Consider the following 21,486-nt stretch of genomic DNA (forward strand, 5'->3'; position numbering starts at 1 on the left):
TGTGTGTGGACAGTCTTGCAACTCAGTCAGCAGACACGGATTTAGGACATCTGCATTCATTCCTATCTGTGACACTGATGTCTTGAATGCCTTTGACAAGCCCTTTTTTTTTCTCTGTACTCTAGGTTCATCCTCTGCAGAAGGTGGTTGGGCAGTAAACCTTGCTTTCTTCTTGTCTTGGGCTTGAACAATCTGAGAAACTACTGTCTCTCTATGACTTATATATTACCCAACACAAAATGATCTTTTCCCTTCTCTTCACCAATGGTCAAACTCACCAGCCAGGTCAAACTCACCCTGAACTTCATGCTGATCAAGGCAGAAATCTCATGCATCTCAACCAAAATTGTACTTGCAGTCTCCTGAAGCTGGCTCATCATTAGCCCTTAGGACAAACTCATAGCTTGTAGAAGACTAATGATATGAACATAATGGACACATTTTTCACAATACAGCTAACGCGGGCATTTTACTGTGGCCCATAAAAGTCAACAAAGCACTTCTGGTGGGTGATCTATTCTTTGAAGCTGAGCAGATTCATCCTGAGAAAACATGGCAAAAATCCATCCTTTGATGCTGCTCAATGGAAACATAGGTATGGATATTGAGACAGGCCTGATACTACAGTGTTACCAACACCTGCAGTTTCACCCTAGGTCAGATACAATGCTATGCTTTCCTTCATCTCCAGCTCCAGGAGTCAGCTGACCAAAAAGAAAAGTTAGCTTGCATGTTTTCACACTCCCTCCCCACTCATTAAATAATATCATAAGGTAAATAAAAAGGCAATTTATCACCTTTCACTCTCCTCATTTATAAGTGTCTATGATCCAGGGGATCCAGATTAATTCCTGAAGTTAGAAACATATTAATGGCGTAAACTTTGAGGAATCATGCCAGTATCAATGGAGTTTCTTCAGATTAGTACAACTACAATTGGTATCAAAAGCTCAGTCATTTTGTTCAAAACCACTTTCGTGAACCACCTATTTTCCTACTGGAAATTTTCTACTCTCCTGTTGTTTTGAAATCCAGTGGAGTTAAAAAGGCTTTTCTGCCTAAATGTGCTCTTATTTACGCCTTAAATCATTTTGCCATTCCATTTGGGTGTTTTATAGGAAGAAAACTAATATTATATATGAATCACAGAATAAAGTGCATTCTAGAAAAAACATCACTCTATTAGAAGCAGATTAAGTGGCACATTCACTGTACATTTAGTTTTCACTTACATTATGCAGTCTATACCCAGCATGCTGCCTGTATCAGTTTTTGTTTTCATAACCTATTCCTGACACCTAACAAGAACTGGGAGTGCTGCTCCAGGATTTGGCAAGAAGGAACAGGTTGCGGATGAGCAGGTTTCTCTGACTCACCTATAAAGATCAACAAGGAAAAGGAAAAATAAAAGCAAGAGGGTGGAGACTGCCAAGGGAGAAGGAAAAAAAAAAGAAAGAGAGAGAGGAGTGACGTGTTCCCTCGGATGCGCTGTGTAACACAGCTGGCAGACTGCCTGCTCGTGGTGCCATGGAGTTCCAGACATGCCAGTCCAGCTGACTCAGCTCTTCAGAAGAAGAAAAGAGAAGGGAGAAATTTCACAAACGTTTCTGGTATCTGAGGGACAGGGATTGCTAGGCTCTCCTTGAGGATGTTCGAACCTATCTTTCACACCAGGGACTCGAGCAGTGTCCCCAAGGGAGAAATGCTCACTCGATAACCTTGTACAAAATTGCTCATGCTTGTATCAAATCATGCCTCTGTGGTTGTTGGAAAATTCAGCAGCACTTCATCCCACAAACCAGATATGTCAGGCCTTCTCCTAGTCAAGGCTAGCTGCTTTCAGACAAGCTACTGTCTCCAAGGAGACGAGCAAAATGCATGCACATGAAGGGTATCCAAGTGAGAGAGAGTCTATGGCCCATGTCGCTTTTCTACATAAAAATTTCATCATCAGATTCTCAGCAGTGTATCCTTTGCATGTGATTTATTTTCTAGGAAGAGCTTGAAACCCTTAAACAATCTGAGCTCTGCCTACCTTTGAGGCCAGCTGTATCCCATGATAAAGTACTGTGCCGTAGGCAGCTCAGCACAGCCCCAGTCTTGTTTGGCTGGTGGGAGACTCTGTGCTGTCCTAGACTTCCAAGCCAAACTGAAGAGGTAGGAGGAAGAAAGTACCTATTTCCCAGCAAAAGGAACAGAAACACAGGCTAATACCCAGACTGTCAAAGCCCCTAATTCTCGCTGAAATCAAGCAGACCTCAGTGCTTTTGAAGACAAGAGCCACTGTGAACTGGCCCCAAAATCAGCACTAGGATGAGCTTGTCTTAATTTTCTGGTCAGGATCCTCACCACAGGCCCTCGACCATCTCAGAGCACATGAGAGCATTCACGTCTGTCTCGCTGGAAGGGAGGGAAAGGACATTGCTTGGGGAGCACATTCTCCTACCCTTAATACAGAGTAGCTGGTGCTCTAGGCAGGAGTCGTCTCAGGGCAGCAGCAGCATCCTAGTGAACTCTGTTGCCTTACATTGAAAATCCTACCAAATTACACTGCCCCACTGATCCCTCACAGCGCTTCCCATAGAGGTACAGTGACTCTTGCATATTTAATACAAAAAGAACAAACAATCTTTAAGTAGAGGCTTTTCCAAAAGCGAGTGCTTTGCAGTGTACAGATAACTGTGTGGTTGGGAAGCGTCCCAGCCAGATGCTTTTTATTAAAAGTTTCAACAGGCAGGGCCTCAACAACATTTCTCCAGCTTCAGGAATGAAGATAGAGATCTTGTCTCTCTCTTGTAAGGCATGGAGGGAACTTGGGGCACCCTGTCTGAAGTCAACACAGCATAGTTATGAAAAACATGTGTGCAACTGGCATCTCTTGTGTAATTCTGGCTGTAATCAACCTCTCTAACCACTCCAGAAAGGAAGGAGGGGCAGAGGGTGGAGAAAGTTCACACTTAGATCAAATAAGAAATGGGAAAATATCCAGAGAGCTTTAGTCAGGTAGAAACACAGTTCCCTCTCATGGGAAACCTTCAGGACCAGTTTCCTTGAACTTCACACAGGGTTACAAATAGGAGGAGAGTCACACTGAGTTCAGTACAGGTTCACTGTAAAAAATCTAGACATTTTCACTTTGCTTCTTGAGTGATATCCATCAATATCTTAGCTGCAAGACAATTCATAATTGCAAGTTGCTGAGAGCTCAGAAGAATACATCAGTAGCATCTTTCTGCAGCTTTGCCATATTGTGGTGTTAACTGGGTTATTTTTTTCCCCTTTAGTTTCTCTTGGCTTCCTTTCCAGATGGCAAAAATACCTCTCCTACACCTTAAAGAGCTCACATATTATAAAAAACGTCAGCGGCAGTTCTCCATTTCACACTGCCCCATAAAACAGCTCTGAGATAGCAGTGAAAGATGGCCTGAAACCACCATTTGATTCCAAGCTCAAACTTTCTCAAGCGGAAAGGTTTCACAAACTCCTTTGACAAAGGCCAGCTCTAAATGCTGGATGTCATTTCCTCAGAAGCAACATGCAAATGCTTTTTGTCCTTGATAATAATTTTCTCAGGGGAAACAAAAATTACTTTTTTCCTCCTTAGAGCTGCTGTGGTATTTTGCTGCTCAGAGTATGTGCAAGAAGTGGTCTTGGTTTTGCTAAGACGTGGCTTTGCCAAGTCAAAACCATATTCTCATCTCAAGTGCACGAAAAAGCTCTCAGTCACCTCTTGGATCTCTGTTCTGCAAAAAACACCGCAGCTACCTCAGAAGGCTGCCTCTGGAGCAGGAGGACTCTTGATGCACTGCATCACATCCCTCAAGCTTATTCTGATGCAATGGGACACCCAGCTCCCAAAGACAGTTCTGGAGCCTGACCGTGCAACGCCTGTGTTTACAGCTGCACCTCAAATTCTGGTTTTGTATATACATATGCCAACTTGAGCATAAAAATACTAGATTTGTGAAAGAATCCCTGATGACAAGGAAAACAAGGCTAAAAGAGGCCTCTGTAACTTGAACTTAAAGAAGCAAAGGACTACATGTCTTTAAATACCTAAGCTACTAGACCATCACCTGCCAGCCTGTCCATAGTAGTTCTGATGCAGAAAGACAAGTGATTCTCCTGAAGCTACTTTGGTGCTTAGGCCCCTGAATTTGCAAACTGGGTCTCAGAGGGTTTTTTCCATTTCATTTTCTGATCACTGAAAAACAGATAAGAACAAGGCAACAACACATACCCACTTAACACAGACTTCGGGCTGATGAAATAGATAGATTTCGTAAAAGAAACAAGACGCAAAAATTGCAGAATAAGTAGTAAGTCCTTTAGTATTATGAATAATCACCTTACTATTGTATCTAAGATAATCATGCCAGTATCAGGGTATAATACCTCAGTGGTTATGGCAACAACACAAAGTTATTATTCCTTCCACTTTGTAATTATCTTATGTCACTATAGCACAAAGGCTAACTAAAACTAAGAAGATAACGTGCAATGCTATACAGCAGGGGCATCAGCAGCATGGGAATACTCTGTTACATACTTCCCTGACCTTCATTGCAGCAATACATGTGTGCCTTGTAATCATTTGTGCATGTGCCCTCTCACCCTCATGACAAGGCTGAGAAGTGCTCTTTATTTTGATTTCACTGACAGGCAACTGAGGCAGAGATGAAGCTAAGTGGTCTGCATCTGTACTGGCCCCTCTTTCCTAAGCATAAAATGGCTTTGCAATTTAGGTCCCTCACAAGTGAATGAATAAGAGCAGCAAACATTTCAAAATCAGTAATTAAAAAAAAAAAAAGAGATGAGAGGCTTGGAAGATAAATACAGACTAGAACAGAATCAATGCCAGACATACCACTACAGCCTATCAGAGTGAAACTCAGCACAGAAATTACTCACAGTCACAGAAGATAGTGTTAGGAAGAGCAATAATCTGCAGCAAAAGAAAGGATAGTTTAAGTTAAATATCAGGATGAGAGTCAGAGCTATAAAAAGCAGATGGGAAGTGGAATTGTCTCCCTAGGGAGGCCATGGCGATAGAAACAGTCTCTGGATGTTTAAAAAACCAGGTTAGGCATGCTTGTTTAGAAGGATTGCTGCTCTATATGCAGAAGTCTTATCACATTCATCTGTTTTTTTGATGCCATTGAAATCCCACATACAGCACTGTGGCAGACTAAAAGCCCAGAGGAAAAAGAAAGTCACTGTCTCATTTGCTCCTCCAAAGCAGGATGGCTGGTGTAAGAACTGTCATCACCCAGCAGTGGAGAAGTGTCTGTTTTCTCTCCAAATAGCAGCCCAGTAGGGCAGGACCAGGTGCTTCATTCTGGTTGTATGTGGCCTGGGGAAACACAAAGAGGGACAGAATCTGGCTGACGATACCAGGATGAGAATTGCTAACGCGGAAGGGAGACAGAAAACACACAGAAAACTGGATGTCAACAGTCCCGATCCAAACACACACTTCCATCTTGGCACATGCATTCCATCAGGAAGAAAGCAACTGGTAAAATTAATGAAGGATGATCCCATGTGAATCTTACACCATGATGATGCTGTCTAAACAAGGACCTCGTCACTCTTAAGTACTGCGGTGCTATCTGACCTTCTGGATGATGTGCCAGCAGGTTCAGGAGGTCTGAAGAAAGGGGCAAAGGACACCCCATCTCCTCCTTGTGAGCATCTTGTTGCACTACAGAACTAAAATATCACCTGGGGAAACTTTCCCTCATGGTGAAGCTTCAGTGATGACCCATTAGTACACTTCCCCATTTTGGGATGCAGGACCTCCTGCCTTAACACAAAACTCTTCCTTGCCAAGGGTCCAGAGACTTAACCTGACACCAAACACACAATTCTGCCACCCTGTCCCATTAAGAAGAGGAAACTTGGATGATCAGGGAAAGGAGGAAATGATGCAACCTCCTTCCAGACCTGCTCTCTGCCTCTTTTCTGCTGAGGAACGAAGGACTTGCTGGTAAATCTGCAGGTGGCAGAGACATAGTAAGGCCATATTCCACCGAGAGATATAGCAGAGGCACAAGACTTGTCTCACAGATACCACGGTAAATCTTAGCACCTACTAATCTTGCTGTAAACTGATATTTAGAATGAGGATACTCCCATGGTGTTGGTGTCTCTCATTGCTGGCAGAGTGGGTGCGTCTTTCTCTATTCAACCAATTTACAGGCAGCCCCCAAGCACTAAAGGAACAGCCCACCTCCTGCTTACACTGGGGCATCACAAGAAGCAGGGAGCCACACAGCGTCTGTTCTCCTCTCACCTCAATCACACACCCGGGGGGAGGTGGAACTGATACCCATTCCTAAGAGAGAGATATATTTATGATGCTGGTACACAGCAAATCTACTTTTGCTCACCAGGACCATTTCTCCTGTTTCTCTGTCTTATCTATTGGAAACAGATCTCCTGGACTGAACAGTCAAACACTGATCCATAAGTACTGCAGATAAGAGGGAATCTTTATGTAATTTCAAGACTTTTAAAAGTCCAACAAGTAAAAAGTGAACACTTCTTGCTTTGTGTGGAACCGTATCTTTTCAGAAGTTCCCCACGCAAACACAGCCCAAATGTGCTTTTTCTGGAAAGATCATGATCCTACACCATCTTTAAATCAAAGAGGGTTTCTCTGTGATAATTCTGGTCTGTAGAAAAGGCTTAGCATGACAAAACTTGATAATTCTGAGCACATAAAAGACGATCTTTTCATACAGCTGACACTAATACTTATCACAGCAGTACTCTGGAAGTGAAGAGGACCGCACCACTTCAAGGACCAGGTTCAGATAGGGCTTTAGTGAAGCACAGCCTGCCCAGGGAGGTGGTTGAGTCACCACCCCTTAATGTGTTTAAAAGGTCATTTAGATGTGGTATTTGGAGATACGGTTTAGGGGTGTACTTGGTAGAGTAGAGTTGATGGACTTTATTATCTTTATTATTATGAATGACCCTACGATTCTATGGGATACAAGTTGGTTCTACAGAGAATTAAACTTTAAATAAGGATGCCTAGTGAATGAAAGACCTGGCATTCCAAACTCCTACCCTTGTACACATTTTGACCTTACCTTTCAAAAATGCACATACAAACAACATAGAAAGCAGAATACCAGCAATTTTAGAAGACTGCAACACAGAGTGAAGGCCTCTAGGTACTGGAAGCATTAATGAGAAAACAGAGCTGCTGCAGTATTGTGTACATGCTAATAACAGTTTGGAACCTGGAGTCCGATAAGAAAGGCACAAAATTATTTTGTGACGAGGTTAATTCCACTGAGTTTAACTGAAACAGCGTAAGAAAACCTGAGAGGAAGAGCAGCTCTGCCTGATTAAACAGAGCTCTAAGTATCAGATCAACAGAATAAATGCCCACCAGCTCATCACAACTGAGGGAAAATGCTGTTTGCTAACTTATTTGCAGAATTGGGATTTGTATGCAAAACATCCCCTCGCCTCTTCACATACTTGCTTCATTTTTCACAGATAGTGTACTACTTGCTCACAGTTATTCTTTTTTTTTTTTTACCCGTTCACAATGTGTTTGAGTCAGACTAGCTCAGAGTGTAATGAGAATTTCAGGTCCCAAGATTTTTCTAATTATGATGTTCCCATCCTCAAAAACATGGTTACAGAGTAGATACTGGGCCTTTTGAGAGTAGAGATGTTAACAGTGGTAAAAATCTCTTCAAGATGAAAAAAGCTGTTTAAAACATTGACTCTTCATTATTCTTAATAACCATCCTTGCCACTGTTTCAATAATTCTTACTGGCTTTTGACAGGCAGGACTTCATGCACAGCATTGTGTTTTTCAGCACTGTGCTTGTTCATCCAATTCTTCAGCTGAACTGAGACACAGGTGGGACGACTCCCAAACATATACTAAGTCAGGCAAGTCGTCAGAATCAGGAACCAGGTTCCTTCTGCCTCTGGGCACAGCTACACACAGGTAACGCTTGTCAGTTCTGCCAACAACAGCCATGCAATTGCAGGTGTGTAGGACATCTCGAATGGCTCACTATCACACAGGTGGAGCTAAAAAGAAAGCCCTTTGAAGAAGAAGAGATGAGATAGACTTGCAAACCAAGAAACATAGAAAGAGTTACTAAACTATCTTTCCATGAACGGAGCATTTACCTTTTTAATTATGCATGCCTTTTATCTTGTGCCCTGTACATAGTTAGCTAAGATTGTGCTTTTGGGAGTTTTTGCCTAAGCCTTTCTTTTCAAAACAAATGCTTCGTTGCTTTTTCTTTTGCAAATAAAATGATACCATTAGTTCAGTGCTATTGAAGAGCTGGGCAGTAACAAACAATGTGCAGCAGCAACGCAGGAAGAAGAGGGGGAAGAAAAAGCAAGTATTTGTTAAAAGCAGAAGAGGGAAAAAAAAGCATTTTCTAAACAGGAAAGAAGTAGCTTGGCAGCAAATTTTAAAATGCATTGTCAGGAAAAGCTTCTGTGACAGGAAAAAATAATGATCCGACTGCCCGTTTTTGAGAAAGAAATAAACAGTAAAACTGCTTTCTCATATGAATAACACTTACATTCTCCCACAGTAAGGGAATGTGACTGAAATTGCCAAGATAAAGAGAAAACCCAGGAAATTCCAGAATTAAGGTTGTCTGAGAAGGCTTCACATGGCCAGTCTGTGTGTATGCATGATGAGAGAGTCTTAATCACAAAAAAAAAAAAAAAAAAAAAAAAAAAAATCACAAAATAATTTGCCCAAAGGACCATCCTTGCTTAGTGCAAAGGACAGATGGTTGGTTCTCACTTAATCAAAACCTGTTCTGTGTTTTGTTTTCCCCTTAGCGAGTGACCGTTTCCCTCATTTACGGTTTACTGTGCAAGCCCTGCTCTGAAAACTAATGCACTAATGTTTTCTATGGGCTTTTCCAGATTGCTCATCATTGCAGCCTTGACTTTCTTAAAAACTATCAAAGCATTTATGTTTACAATAGCATTATGAGGAGAGGGCTGATTTGGCTCTATGACACAAGAGAAATTCATGTCAAAACATAACTGCTCATTTTACATGCCCATTTGAGGATGCCTGGCTTTTCAGGGTAAAACAGCATCAGGTTGCATACCATACCTTTCAAAGTACAGAGGTCAACATCTAGGTGCTGCAACCAGCAGATTGATCTTGATCTGTCAGATCAACTGTCTTCCTCAAAACTTCTGGTTTTTGTTCATTAAATCGCCTACAATAGAATTGGTCTGATTTTTTGTATCTGCTTTTGTCTTGTTGTGCAGTTCTAGAGACAATGGAGAAGACGGGCACGTCTCAGTGTGAGATAGCAGGTATTCTGTGACCACCATCAGATGATTAGCTTTGCCTGGATGTTTTCCTCCTTCAAAACAGCAAAAGCTAGGCAAGGTGAAGCCCATCCTTGACGGTTTGCCAAGTGCACCCTGCAGGAGGGAGCTACCAACTTTTGCCCCAGCCCTCCACAGCCTGTCCTTACACTCACATCCTGGAAGCCCACTTGAGCACCTCTCCTGTATTATCTGTGTTGTGGAACTATGGAGTTAATTCTGAAAACAACATCTGAAAGTCCTGTAAGTACCTTGAGGCTAATGCCCACTCTTAGTGTAATTCTGTGCATGAATCTCTCCCCAGGCGTTATCCTACTGATGTCCCGAAGGCATCATTATATTCCTGAAATCAAAGAAGCTGCACGTGGGAGGAAAATACGGACACAAAATTCATCAGTCAAAGGTAAATAATCACAGGAGCAAACGGCTGCAAGATACGTCCTTAATTACTTAGGGTTAAACAGCAGCAGCATTACAGATGAAAATATTTTGTTAACCCCTCATCCTGGGAACACTTACACAGTAAGCTATTATTCTGCACAAGAAGAGGAAGCAAAATGTGGACGGTGATGCTTAGAAACATTTTCAAATCAATAGGAAATAAAATTAAAAAGCAAGAACAAACAATCCATTCAAAGGAAAAAAAAAAGCTGTAATTTTTTAAAGTTAATAGTAGTTTCAGCTATTTCAAGTATCTCTGAGATGCTTCTGCTAATTTCTATTTGCAATTACATTTCCTTCTTTTTTCACCTTTCCTGTCTTACTGCACGAAAACCCTGCACTAAGCACAGGAAAAATTGACTAACTGGCAGTAGTGAGAAGGTGTAACTGACTAAGTGGTGACACAAACAAAGTGCTTTCAAATTCACAGATCAAACTAGCTGGGAGAAAAAAAAAGGTATAAAAAAATTCTTCAATTCCTTTCTTGCACACTCTGCCTTCCATAAAAAATTATGCAGTTTAAAACCTTCTTGCGAAGGGAAAGAGTGCAGCTTTTTTGGTTAACAGCACTCTTATTTCAGGGGGAAAAGGACATACAACATAAATAAGGAAATTGGTCTTGCATTTATGAAATCATGTACCAGATTCTCAGCTGGTGCAAAACAGCAGTACTTTCCTTGCTTAGGGGATGTAATTCCACTTTATATTAGCCAAGGATTTAATCCAAAGAGATTTTCTCTCATAAATATAAGAACATATTCAGACCCACCTCAATTTAGACATTAAGTGTACCAGATTGAAACTGAAGTATTGTATTTCAAAATAGGTTTGCAACCTCTTCTTGCTGTATTTTATCCGATAGCCTCTTTGCTGCTCAGAAATAGCAGAAGATGTATACATTCACAGAATCATTTAGGTTGGAAAAGACTTTCAATGAAGTTTACTAGATTTGTGATACCTTCAAGGTCTACTTACAGACTTTGATGTGTGCTTTATTAAAGCAGAAAGTGCTTGCGTAGTACACTGATATAAAACTGTTTAAAATCTCTAGGCAACATCCACTCCCCATCTTCTCCATGAACCAGGTTCACATACATATGCATAAACCAACCAAGCTTGCCTATATGACAGGGACAGAAAGACACCTTAACTTCCATGCTCACGTTCAGATCGTCATTTCACCTTCGTGTAGGTGGGTGCCAGGTTTTAAGGCAATATCCCAAGTTTTTAACTCTTCATTTGTGAGTGCTGCTCTAAGAATTGTCTTGAAGAGTATTATGGAAGCAGTTGTGTGTTCCTGCTGGCCCTCTGCTGAAAATTGTTGTGGCTGACAGCTTAGAGGGGTGACACTTTCTCCACTGAAAAAAACCCATAAAATTCCAAATTGAGCATAGCTAAGTACAGCTAAGTCAGTTAGGGAAAGAGCTCCAGGGGAATTCACGTGCTTAAGCAGCTTAGGTGCCTTCTGAAAATCCCACACCTTTACATTTCATCCTCATGCAAAAAGCCATGTACTTTTCACACAGGAAGAACAAACAATCCCTATCAGTGGCTGTATCTAGGTAACAAAATCTATGCTCATATTATGAAAACAATCTTCAACCGCAATGCTTGTGTTTTGTAATGTGGGCTATTTTATGTCACAACTCCCTTTTCTATTTTAATTGTGAATATTTTTATTGTGTTTTCTTTTTTACTAAATTTCAAGTTGAAACTACAGTTAAGGTCAGATGTGTGAAAATTGCACCTCACAGTTCCACAGACATTTTCCTTTCTGACTTTCAGATCAAATCCTCCCGGATGACAACTCTCAAACAATTCTCTCTCAGCCTAGTCCCACACTTGCACTCCCTGGGAATCTCCTGCTTTCTGTTAGCAGCACGTTTGCATTAATACAGCCTCCTGTGTACTCCAAAGTCTATCTGGAGAAGCTTACTAGCTTATCCTTTCTGATTCTTGGAAATGCCAAGGGAACTCTGTATCCTAAGACCAACCTAATGCTCACAAAACAGAAACCTCTACTGAAGTGAGGCTGGCCCTGTAGAAGAAATGCGTATAGAGAGTCAGGAAACTCCATGATTACATTTTGACATGCAGAGTTTCTGTCTATGGCTGCACTTCAACCACTGTGTTTCAGTAGTCACACATTTGCTAAGACCTCAGAGAAGTTCACCTGTAATGCTGTCACTCGTAACCAGTCCAATTATCTCTGTTCATTCAACAATGAAAAACACAGTCTCCTATAAATGGCCTGGACACAAAAGTTGAACATCCTAGGAGATAAAAAACACAGCAAGTTAAGATCTTACTCATTTGTGTAGGACTCCTGAGTAAGTGGGCAGAATGCGGCCCCTTGGTGTAGTGTTGAGACTAGAAACACTTCTGATCCTGATCATCAGGGCTACCAACATGACTACTAACATGCAGTTGAGCGACAAGTGTTTCTTTAGACTATATCAAGAAACTATATCGAGTAGACTTGATGTAGACGTGATACTGTCAAGTAGCAAGGTAAGACAAACCCAGTCTCTCTCCACCACCTTCTGCTCTAGGGTGAGTGCTGTGGCTGCCATCAATTAGGACTTTACAGCAAGATGTAACTGAATCAAAAAGTCAATTAAGAGGGTTTTGAAAGATGAACAAGTATGAACTCCACCAGCATATAGCATTTATTAGATGAAGAAAGGGGCATGAACTGCAAAGCAGGCTTCCAAGAGCACACAGTTACTCTTTGCCATCTTTGGAATTTCACAGCCACTTTGGGGCTGAGAGCATCAAAACAATCTGCCAGTGAAGCCTGGATACACCCAAGGACACATTCAAAGGGAAACGCGATAGCATCGGCAGAGGAGCTCAGTTATACAAAAGAAGAGGTGTGGCTGAAAGAACTTTTTCTGATTCACATCAAGGCTTTCCTAAAGTTCAGAGCTGCACTGTCTGAAGTGGACAGTACAGACCCAGAGCCACCAGGAACACAGAGTTATTTTCACAGCCTGCTTCACTTGAATGGTAATAAGAAAGGAAAAAACATGAGGGAAGAGAAGACAAGGTGAGCTCACCAGAGTGCGTCCTGAGGTGTCCTGTGAGGGCGTCCCTCCGTCGGCAGGCGTAGCTGCAGAAGGGACATTTGAACGGTTTCTCCCCAGAGTGCAACTTGATGTGCCTCAGCAGGTTCCCCTTTTGGGTAAAAGAAGCTCCACATTGGTTACAGTGGAAGGGGCGTTCACCTGGAAGGGAAATGGAAAGGAGAGCGCCGTCAAGAAACACTGGAAGATGCATGGAGCCTCTTATCCTGCTCTTTGTAACACTGCCATTTTGCATAGTTATGGTCACCACCACCACCATCACATGACACTTGCTGAAGTCAGAGGCTGTTTCTGTTGCACAATGGGCAAAGCCTCCAATAGTGGTTTGAGGCACTTTCCTTGAGGTGATTAATGCAGCCTGATTTTCTTAAAAGTTCTCCACTTCAGAGGTTTTATCCTTCATAAAAGATGAGCTCTGCTAAAAATTTAGATCCACAGCTGTGGTTTTGTAGTATTTATCTCTATGTTTTTTTATTTTTACTATAGGCCAAATCCATATGAGTATTTAGAACTGATCATAACAATCGGACAGATGTTAATGTCTTTGCTTCAAATCAAATCTTTTGCTTACGTTATACTTTAATTGAAATCCCTTTTTTAAAGGCTGCTTTGCATTGCTAGAGTCATATTGAGAAAATCAATGCAAGTGAGGCCTACAAGCTTTGGGCAGAAGCAAACACTGAGAAAAATCCTACACCATTAAACTGTGAAATAAGCAATTTGTGCTGTAAGTAAAACTAATTGAAAAGACTTGTTTGATGAAAAAGAAATAATTAACAGAAACCCTACACCTTACTCTCTCCCTTCACCCCATGCGTTCACACACACATCCAAAACTTATTTTGATGTTAATCTTTTGTATTTGCCCTGGACAGTGGGGATTTGGTCCCTAAAAACAAACACCTTTTTTCAAAAAATTATTATTTAGAGGAAAAACCTTTACAAACTTACACAGTTTCTGTGAAATATTATCAACACCATACCCTATGTCAACATCTGTTGAGGACACTCAGTCTGTTCCAGCATTCTTGGGCAGGCAGTCAGCTCTAATCATGTGCTACATCCTAGTGTGCAAATCAATGGGGCACAAACATATACCTGTGCTAGCCACTTGCCTACGCACTTTACTGCAGCTGGGCTTTAGATGCAGAAACATTTTCACCAAGTAGGGCCCCTGCTCAACAAGGTCTTGAAAATCAGATTTCAGACATAAGCAGCCTCATTCATTTTTTCAGTGTATCACCTATGATGGAGCCTTAGTCAAATCCTGGTGGGACTTCCTGAGGTTTAATTCACCAGCCTGAAGCACAGATCTCATTGAAAAAAACCCACGTTCTGTGATCTGACACATGTCTCCAAAGCCTTTTTAATTGCTTTAAAATTATTACTGCCTTGCTGGACAGAATTAATGCTATGTTTTTATCAAAGTAGTTCACGTGCCTAGTGTAAAGTCCAAAATATGTCTGTAGATTCAAATAGAAAGAGAGGGAGGAAGAGAGCTCTTACAGATGTTCACAAGCAATTCTTGCTTCAGCGGTTTAAATCACTGCCAGCATTATGATCCTGCCAGGAGGGCAGCAGAAGGCAGTCGTGCCATAGATATGCCATACCTCTGCAACTTCACTTCACATGCGTGAGCTGGAAATTACATCCAAAACCACTGCAGATGCACTGAAGAAGACACTAAGGTTTCTATAATCTTGCCAAGAACATTATGGAGTAATGATTAAAAAAAAAAATCAGGGCATAAAGCTCTTCTTCAAATACACTGAACATGAGCTCATTGGAATTGATAAAGAGTTTGTGGTTTCCCTTTCAAACTCCCACACTATACTTAAAGGATCTGTTTAACCATTATCTTCTTTTACATCATTTCAACATGTCCATAACAGAGGTATGTAAAGAGATTGCAGTAGAAAAATATATGGGTTTTTCATCTTTTCTGTTTTGCTTTTGCTGTCTGAGAAAACAGGCAAAACCCCTTCCTTTGACAGTGTTTCTCAGTATTCAGGAATAATAGCTTCAGTTTCAGGATGACAACATTAAAGAAAGTAGTGAGTTTCTTATCAAGTCTAAAGTCTTTCCTTTTACTCCTGCTGTATTTAAAACTATGCAGTTAATGTGTTTTACCTGCTACATCGCTCACTTACTTTTGATATTTTGGAGGCCACATATGAGCCAGTATTATTCCTCAATAAACTGGCAGCTGAAGAGATTCTGCAAGTCTTCAATCAGGAATTCAAATAGTCACTGCACCACAGTCTGGTGGCAAAGATGACACGAAAACACCACAAAGTCACTGATAGTCTACTCCTCTCTTGCAACAGACAGAATCTGCTACAATAGCACATTTTACCTTAAATAACCTTTGTATCTATTTAAAGCCAGCATGAATTAATTTTTCCTACTGGCTTAATTTCGGGTAAATAGCTGCTTTGATCTGTTTGTTATATTTTTCTCCAATCATTTGATTCTTGCTTCTTGTTTAAGCTGCAGGCTTGTGAGATGACTGTTAATTTTAGTCACACATTTGTGCTATTGATTAGCAGCTTTTACATTTAGCACAGCTAATCTGAGACCATTATCCAATAGAAGGGTTTGCAAAAAAAGTAAAGACTGAATAATAAGAAAATTTTTCTCTTTTCCCCAAGAATCGTGCTGTCTGATGCCCACTCCATATACTAGCAAACCAGCCTTCTTTATCACTTCAGTGCCTTGAGAAGACTGTTTTCCAATTATTTCTCCTGCTGCCTTTTCCTAGTAGGTTGGTAAGCAGTTCTCCAGTATTAATATTTCCTAATAGCAAAATAACAACCGTGACATCCTTATTCACTTCCCTTACTCTTCTGTCAAAACAAAAAAAGTTTTTATCCATAGGCTGAATTTAATCACACTTCAAACTAAACATCCACTCACAAAAAGTCTTTAACTAAATTTATTCTCCACGTGACAGTCCCTGACTGTGTTTAAAATGTTTTCCTGTCTTTGGGGGTGATGGCAGCACAGGCACACGAGAAATTATAGACCTACTAAACAGGTAGCACACAAAACTATGAGAGGGTAATGACAATTATAAGCATGGTGCATTTTTCACCATTTATAGTTATGTATTTACTGTTTGACTTTATATACTTACACTGATTTATTAAAATAAGAGCTCCTTGTAAGAAGAATATGTATGAAAGGTGACTAAGCAAGCTTTTTGCTTTTCAGCACCAGAAACTATGTGACTGCAATGTAACTGCAAAATATTTTTAGTCTACTTTAAGTATTAAACATTTTCTCTATTTTAGAGCTAAACCAGGGTAGAAAAACCTCACACCTTAGTGATTAAAAAAACAAAAACACACACAAAAAAAACCCCAAACCGACAAAACACAAAACAGTTCACCAAACAAAAAAGATATTTCTTTTCAACTCCAGATTTAAGATCTAAAGCCAGACAAAACCAAGAATATCTAAAAAGCCTTGTTCTCCAGCACAGGGAATTTAATTATCTAAAGTTACTTCAGGAATAGACAAGACAAGCCAGAGCTCCAAAGTATTCCCTTTCCAGAAGGCTTAGTAAGAGGTGTTTGTGCTAGGGAACAGTCCTCATAATTAAATTAATAAATAAATCCATGGGGTTTTATCATTTTACAGTTAAATAAAGTATTAATTAAAAGGTATGATTTCAAATATTTACCACTAAATTACAGTAAAACACTGCTGAAACTTCACAGTTCAATGTTTAACATGCATACATCACAGCTATGTCTCCTCCAGGAAAAATAATAATGAAATATTACTGCTCTTTAGCTATACCAGTATCTAAAATACACAAGTTAACTTGCTGTTGTGTAAACGAATACTGAGATGAAAGGTGAAGTAGACCAACGGAGTCAGGTTTTTTAGCAAGACATGGACCTTTCATAAGTATCTTTAATATATGGCAGCTGGCTGGAGACTTCTTAGCACAAGCTATGAACACTGTCTAGCTGATACAACCTGAAACCAGGCGAATGAACTGATTAACTTCCTACTAATAGCTTTCATATTTTACTGTGTATATGTCAAATGTTATTTCAAAATCAAACCAACTCCTTTTTCTGCTTAATTGGAAGCTTCCCTGCACAATAACTCTCCTTTACCGCCGCAGCACAGAAGTGCTGCGCAGAAGTTTCGGTATGAGTTATCCTTCTTTGAATCTCATACCGGTGCAAAATACACCAGTGATATTTTCTGTATCAAAACAGAAATTCGGCTGAGGACAAAGAGCCTGCAGACCTTGCAACCAAGCAGACTTAGATTTTTCATAACCCTTGAGTGGTAACTTTTGACCCTTTGAAATCAAATAGAGCGACTCACAAAATAATGCACTATTTCTCATTAACACCGAGGCCTGGTTATTTCTACAGTAGTGCTTAAGTCCCTTCCCGTGAATGTTTTAATTACCTTTTTTTAAAAATCACTGGTTTTAAAGTCTCTTCACAATAACAAGGAAAGCCAGCAGTCCTTTCTACATGTAAGAACCAGGTCCAGTGGAACTACATTTAACATCTGTCCTGGCTAAATGTGTATCTAAGATCTCAGCCTTTCTAGTTTGGCACATACTTTTGGTGTGTAAGCAAAGGATAGCTTAGGTACTTCTCAAACAGGATTTTTTTTTTTTAACCTCTTAATGCAAAATTACAGTGCCCATGCTGCCATCAGAAAGTATTTGCTCATACTAATAATTTTTATTTTCACCCTTCCATAGCAGGCTTTTTGTTAATATTCAGTTAAAATGAAACATTTCTCCTGATTCATCAGATGCTGCAACTACTCTGATTCTGCTCTGTCCCAGGAGCACAAAAAAAATATCACCTGCACTACCAACACACTGACAGGCAGAGTTGCAACCTGCCTTTACCCAAGCGAGATACAGAGCATCAGGCTTTGCTCCATTTCAGTATTTGTTATTCTCAGGACCATCTAGTCTGCATACGTACTTACGGTTCTATCAGATTCACTTAACAGGCTGCACAACACTCGAAATCAGTGATTTTACTGCGGTTGTTTGTTGGGAAAAACCTACTTCCAGATAGGGCAATTTATTACAAAACAGTAGTGACAAATCTCTCAGGAAAAATTCCTGGGAAATCCTGAGTGATTTCCAAGTGTCCTCTGTACAAAAATTTATGAACATATTCTTAAAAGAGAAAATTCCTTTAAGTGAACTGCCAAAAAATATCAGAAGAGTTTAGCTACTGAGTACTGTGAGCAAAACACATCCTTATGCAAAAAGCAATTTTGAAAATCTAAGCTCTTCTTCATATGCTTAAGTAGAAAATGAGACTTTTGGAAAAGTTATATTTAGAAACCTAAGTAAAAAACATCACTTCTAGAAATTTGGCCCCGCAATTTTTGATTCAGTGCCAAAACGATTCATATTGCAAGAGGTAGGAGTCTGCACTAGGTTACAAATTACATGAAATAAAACCTTTCTACTAGAAGAATAAGACAGGCAGTACAACAGAGTTAATTGTAATGTGTTGATATGATCATTTGTTTAAATTTGTTCCTGGTTAGCTGCTTTAGGGAGAAAAGTCTTTTTATACTGAACAGCACGATTGGGATTTTCCCCCTTTATTAACTCTGTCACAAAAACTTGAACTCTGCATTGAAAAAAAAATATTAAATGGCATTCAGAGTTCCAGTGTTGCATAGGTTCACTTATAATGCTGTGGATGTTAAAGCAGAACTTGAGGATTTTCCTCAAGTTCCACATATCATATCTTATTTCACTGACTTCATGGTACTAAAATGCTTGTGGAGTGCAAGCAGAGATCCGAGATGCTCCTGTAGTTAGCATCCCAAAAAAAGCCTAAAAACAACCTATTAGAAGCCCAAAGAGGGAGTAGGGCAAGACTACTATCCCTGCTGCATTCTGTCCTGTACCCAGAGACCCAGCTTTGCTCTGCCACTGTCCCACTGCCTCCATACAGAGAAAGCATTTAACCTCTGGCTGTTCTTAAAACAACGAGGATGATCCCAACCCTCCCTTAGAAATAAAAAGTGTTTCAAAATCCAGCAGTGGACTAGATAATAGACTGGATGTTACGGTGGAGAAAAATCAAATTCACAGCGCAAGGGAGAACAACATGCGGACCTTTCAGATCACAGAAGCAGCAGCACAGCTATACCGGCAAATGGTTACTGCTTTCCCAGAAATAATGAGCAAGGAAATTTTAATTGAGGCTCACTAACAGGAGCCTAAAGAGGTGAGAAATCACTGGAGTTCCTTTTCATCAACTCAGACAAACTGTATTATTGACTTTATCTTCTTCCTCTCCCCTTTCCTCAACATTCCTAAACAAAAGCCCCCAGAGTATCCAGTGGCAATATTATGTGACAAGCCATCTCCTGCAGTAACAACAAACTCTGATAAAGATGCTGCAACTCAGGGCGTATGCTATGGAATACGAAATTTGGACCAAAAGAAGATAGTATGGGAAAGGAGGAAAATAAATCAAACCTGACACATGCTATTTTTCTGACACAAGGATGTAGCACATGAGGGAGGGGGTGGGAGGGTCACCTCACTCACCAAAGCACAGAGTGCATCATGCTTAACTCCCACATTGAGTGTTTTATTTATTTTCTGTCAGCAATGACAAACAAATAAAAAGGCCTTCTCCTGATGCCCATGCAGATTACAAAAACACTTCACCTGAATTATCAGTGTTTTAGAGAAACAGGTTTGGCAGTATGAGATGAGCAGTGCCACGGGCTCCATGATGGAGGTGCCGTGGGCCAAAGCACCGCTTGCACGAAGGAGCACTCGTGCAGATCCAAAGGATGAATGGGAAATCCCCAGCTTGGTCTATCATGGGAAGGGGTGGCTGCAGGCATCAGAGGAAACAGATGTTCCAGCATGTAAGAGATGGGACACCGAGCTCATCTAGGGCATAGATTATTTTCCCTGTTCCTATATCTGTTTGACCGAACTACCATAATACGGCAGGGAAGACTAACTGCTCCTCAGGAACAGATGAATAATGGCTGGAGGAAACTGTGTCCCTTTATGTGCGTAACGCAGCCAAAGCCATATGGCACAGCTTCTCGCAAAGCCTGGGTCCCCAGTGTAAGGAAAGCCACACTCTTGTCCCAACATACATGCAAATTACAGCCTCTACTATGGACCACAGCATTTTGTGTGATTTACATAGAATGCTGACAGGTTTTTTGGGAAGGAAAAAGGACTTCAGCTTTTGCCAATGCAAACAACTGGCCAGACCACACTTCAGTTGTGTACAGATAAAGAGGAAAGTAAGGTGGGATTCAGCTCCCAAAACATACTTAAATTGGCTTTGAGAGCCATTACATGCCAGTTGCATTAGTTGATAAAGAATATCACCCACTTCCACTTACTAGGGACAACCTCCCTTCCCTCTACCATTCTCCCTTGGGCTGCAAAACCAGACTAACCACAGGTCAGGGCTCATTCCAGAGCTGGGGCCAGCCCACTGCACCCAGCTGCCAAGGAAGTGGCAATATTTTTTAAAAATACTGCACTTTATAAGATAGATACCAGCATGTTAAAAATACTCCTTAAAATCAAGGATGTGGAAATCCAAGCAAACTTCTCCTTCTATTGTGGACAGTGAAGTAGCAGCATGTATTAAAAACCAAACAACGGCCGGGGGGGGTGGGGGTGGGAGGGGGAGGAATGCCATGTAAAATTTGCCAACTTGTTTACTGAGAGTAGAGCACTGAGCTGAACGTTAAAAGGAATGCCATTTCTATATGCTTGAAATCATCTGTATAGAACAATACATCACAGCTCCTCTGCTCAGATGGGAAAAGAGTCAGAGTTCTATGAGGAACCAGCAGTAGCCTGAAGGAAAAAGCTACCAGTTATGCAATTCCTACCCATGCACTCGCATACAGCTGTCTTGCCTGCACGCAGATGAGATTTTGTTCTGTTCTCTTTGAATTTGCATGTCGTCTTTAACATGAAAAAGGCAGCTTGTCTGTATTTAAAAGATGCACTAGCTATTCAGTATCTCAAAAGATGCAGACCATTTAATTAAGTACCTAAATCTAAATTTAGCAGGTCTAATTTAGCTGCTCAAGTTCAAATACGCGGACTCTGATGCACCTACAATACATATGCTCAGACATGTGCAAACTTTCAGGGACACTGAAAGCTGGGGACTCAGTCTGTTACATTCTCTATTCTTTTTCCCTTTCCTAGTAATAGCATGTCAAATAGTTAAGATTTTGGTTCTCCACCTAATGCTTTTCCCCTGTTGCAATTGCTGTCTAAAATCATGACTGCATACTTCAATGCTTTGCATTATACATTTATGTTATTATCATACAACTTGTATACAGGGCATTAACTATGTAATATATTATTCCTCTGTACAGAGGTTCTATTGATTTCTTTCCCATCAAGAGCACACTACTTGACTGCAAACTACCAGGTTTACAAAGGGATTACACAAAGTCTTTCTTACTCTACCTTAAAACCCAACTTTTTTTAATGTATCTTGGCAGATACCTCAGCCAGTGTCAGTCTCCGGCCCCATTAAAAAAATAAACAGCAGAGAAAGATAAAAAACAAAATATCATTTTGTCCAAAAA

The 21,486-nt window shown here is 40.6% G+C and overlaps 1 protein-coding gene across 4 annotated transcripts in view; it reads right to left on the reverse strand.

The window, feature by feature from the left end:
- IKZF2 (IKAROS family zinc finger 2) overlaps positions 1 to 21,486 on the reverse strand; it is a 109,637-nt gene that overhangs the window by 25,057 nt on the left and 63,094 nt on the right. For all 4 annotated transcript variants that reach the window (XM_086465010.1, XM_086465013.1, XM_086465012.1 and 1 more), the window contains one exon: positions 12,850 to 13,017. In XM_086465010.1, the coding sequence (XP_086321136.1) occupies positions 12,850 to 13,017 (168 nt within the window). The remainder of the gene's footprint in view (positions 1 to 12,849; positions 13,018 to 21,486) is intronic.

This window comes from Leptosomus discolor, chromosome 5 (assembly GCF_034619465.1).
Source record: "Leptosomus discolor isolate bLepDis1 chromosome 5, bLepDis1.hap2, whole genome shotgun sequence".
Taxonomy (NCBI): Eukaryota; Metazoa; Chordata; class Aves; order Leptosomiformes; family Leptosomidae; genus Leptosomus; species Leptosomus discolor.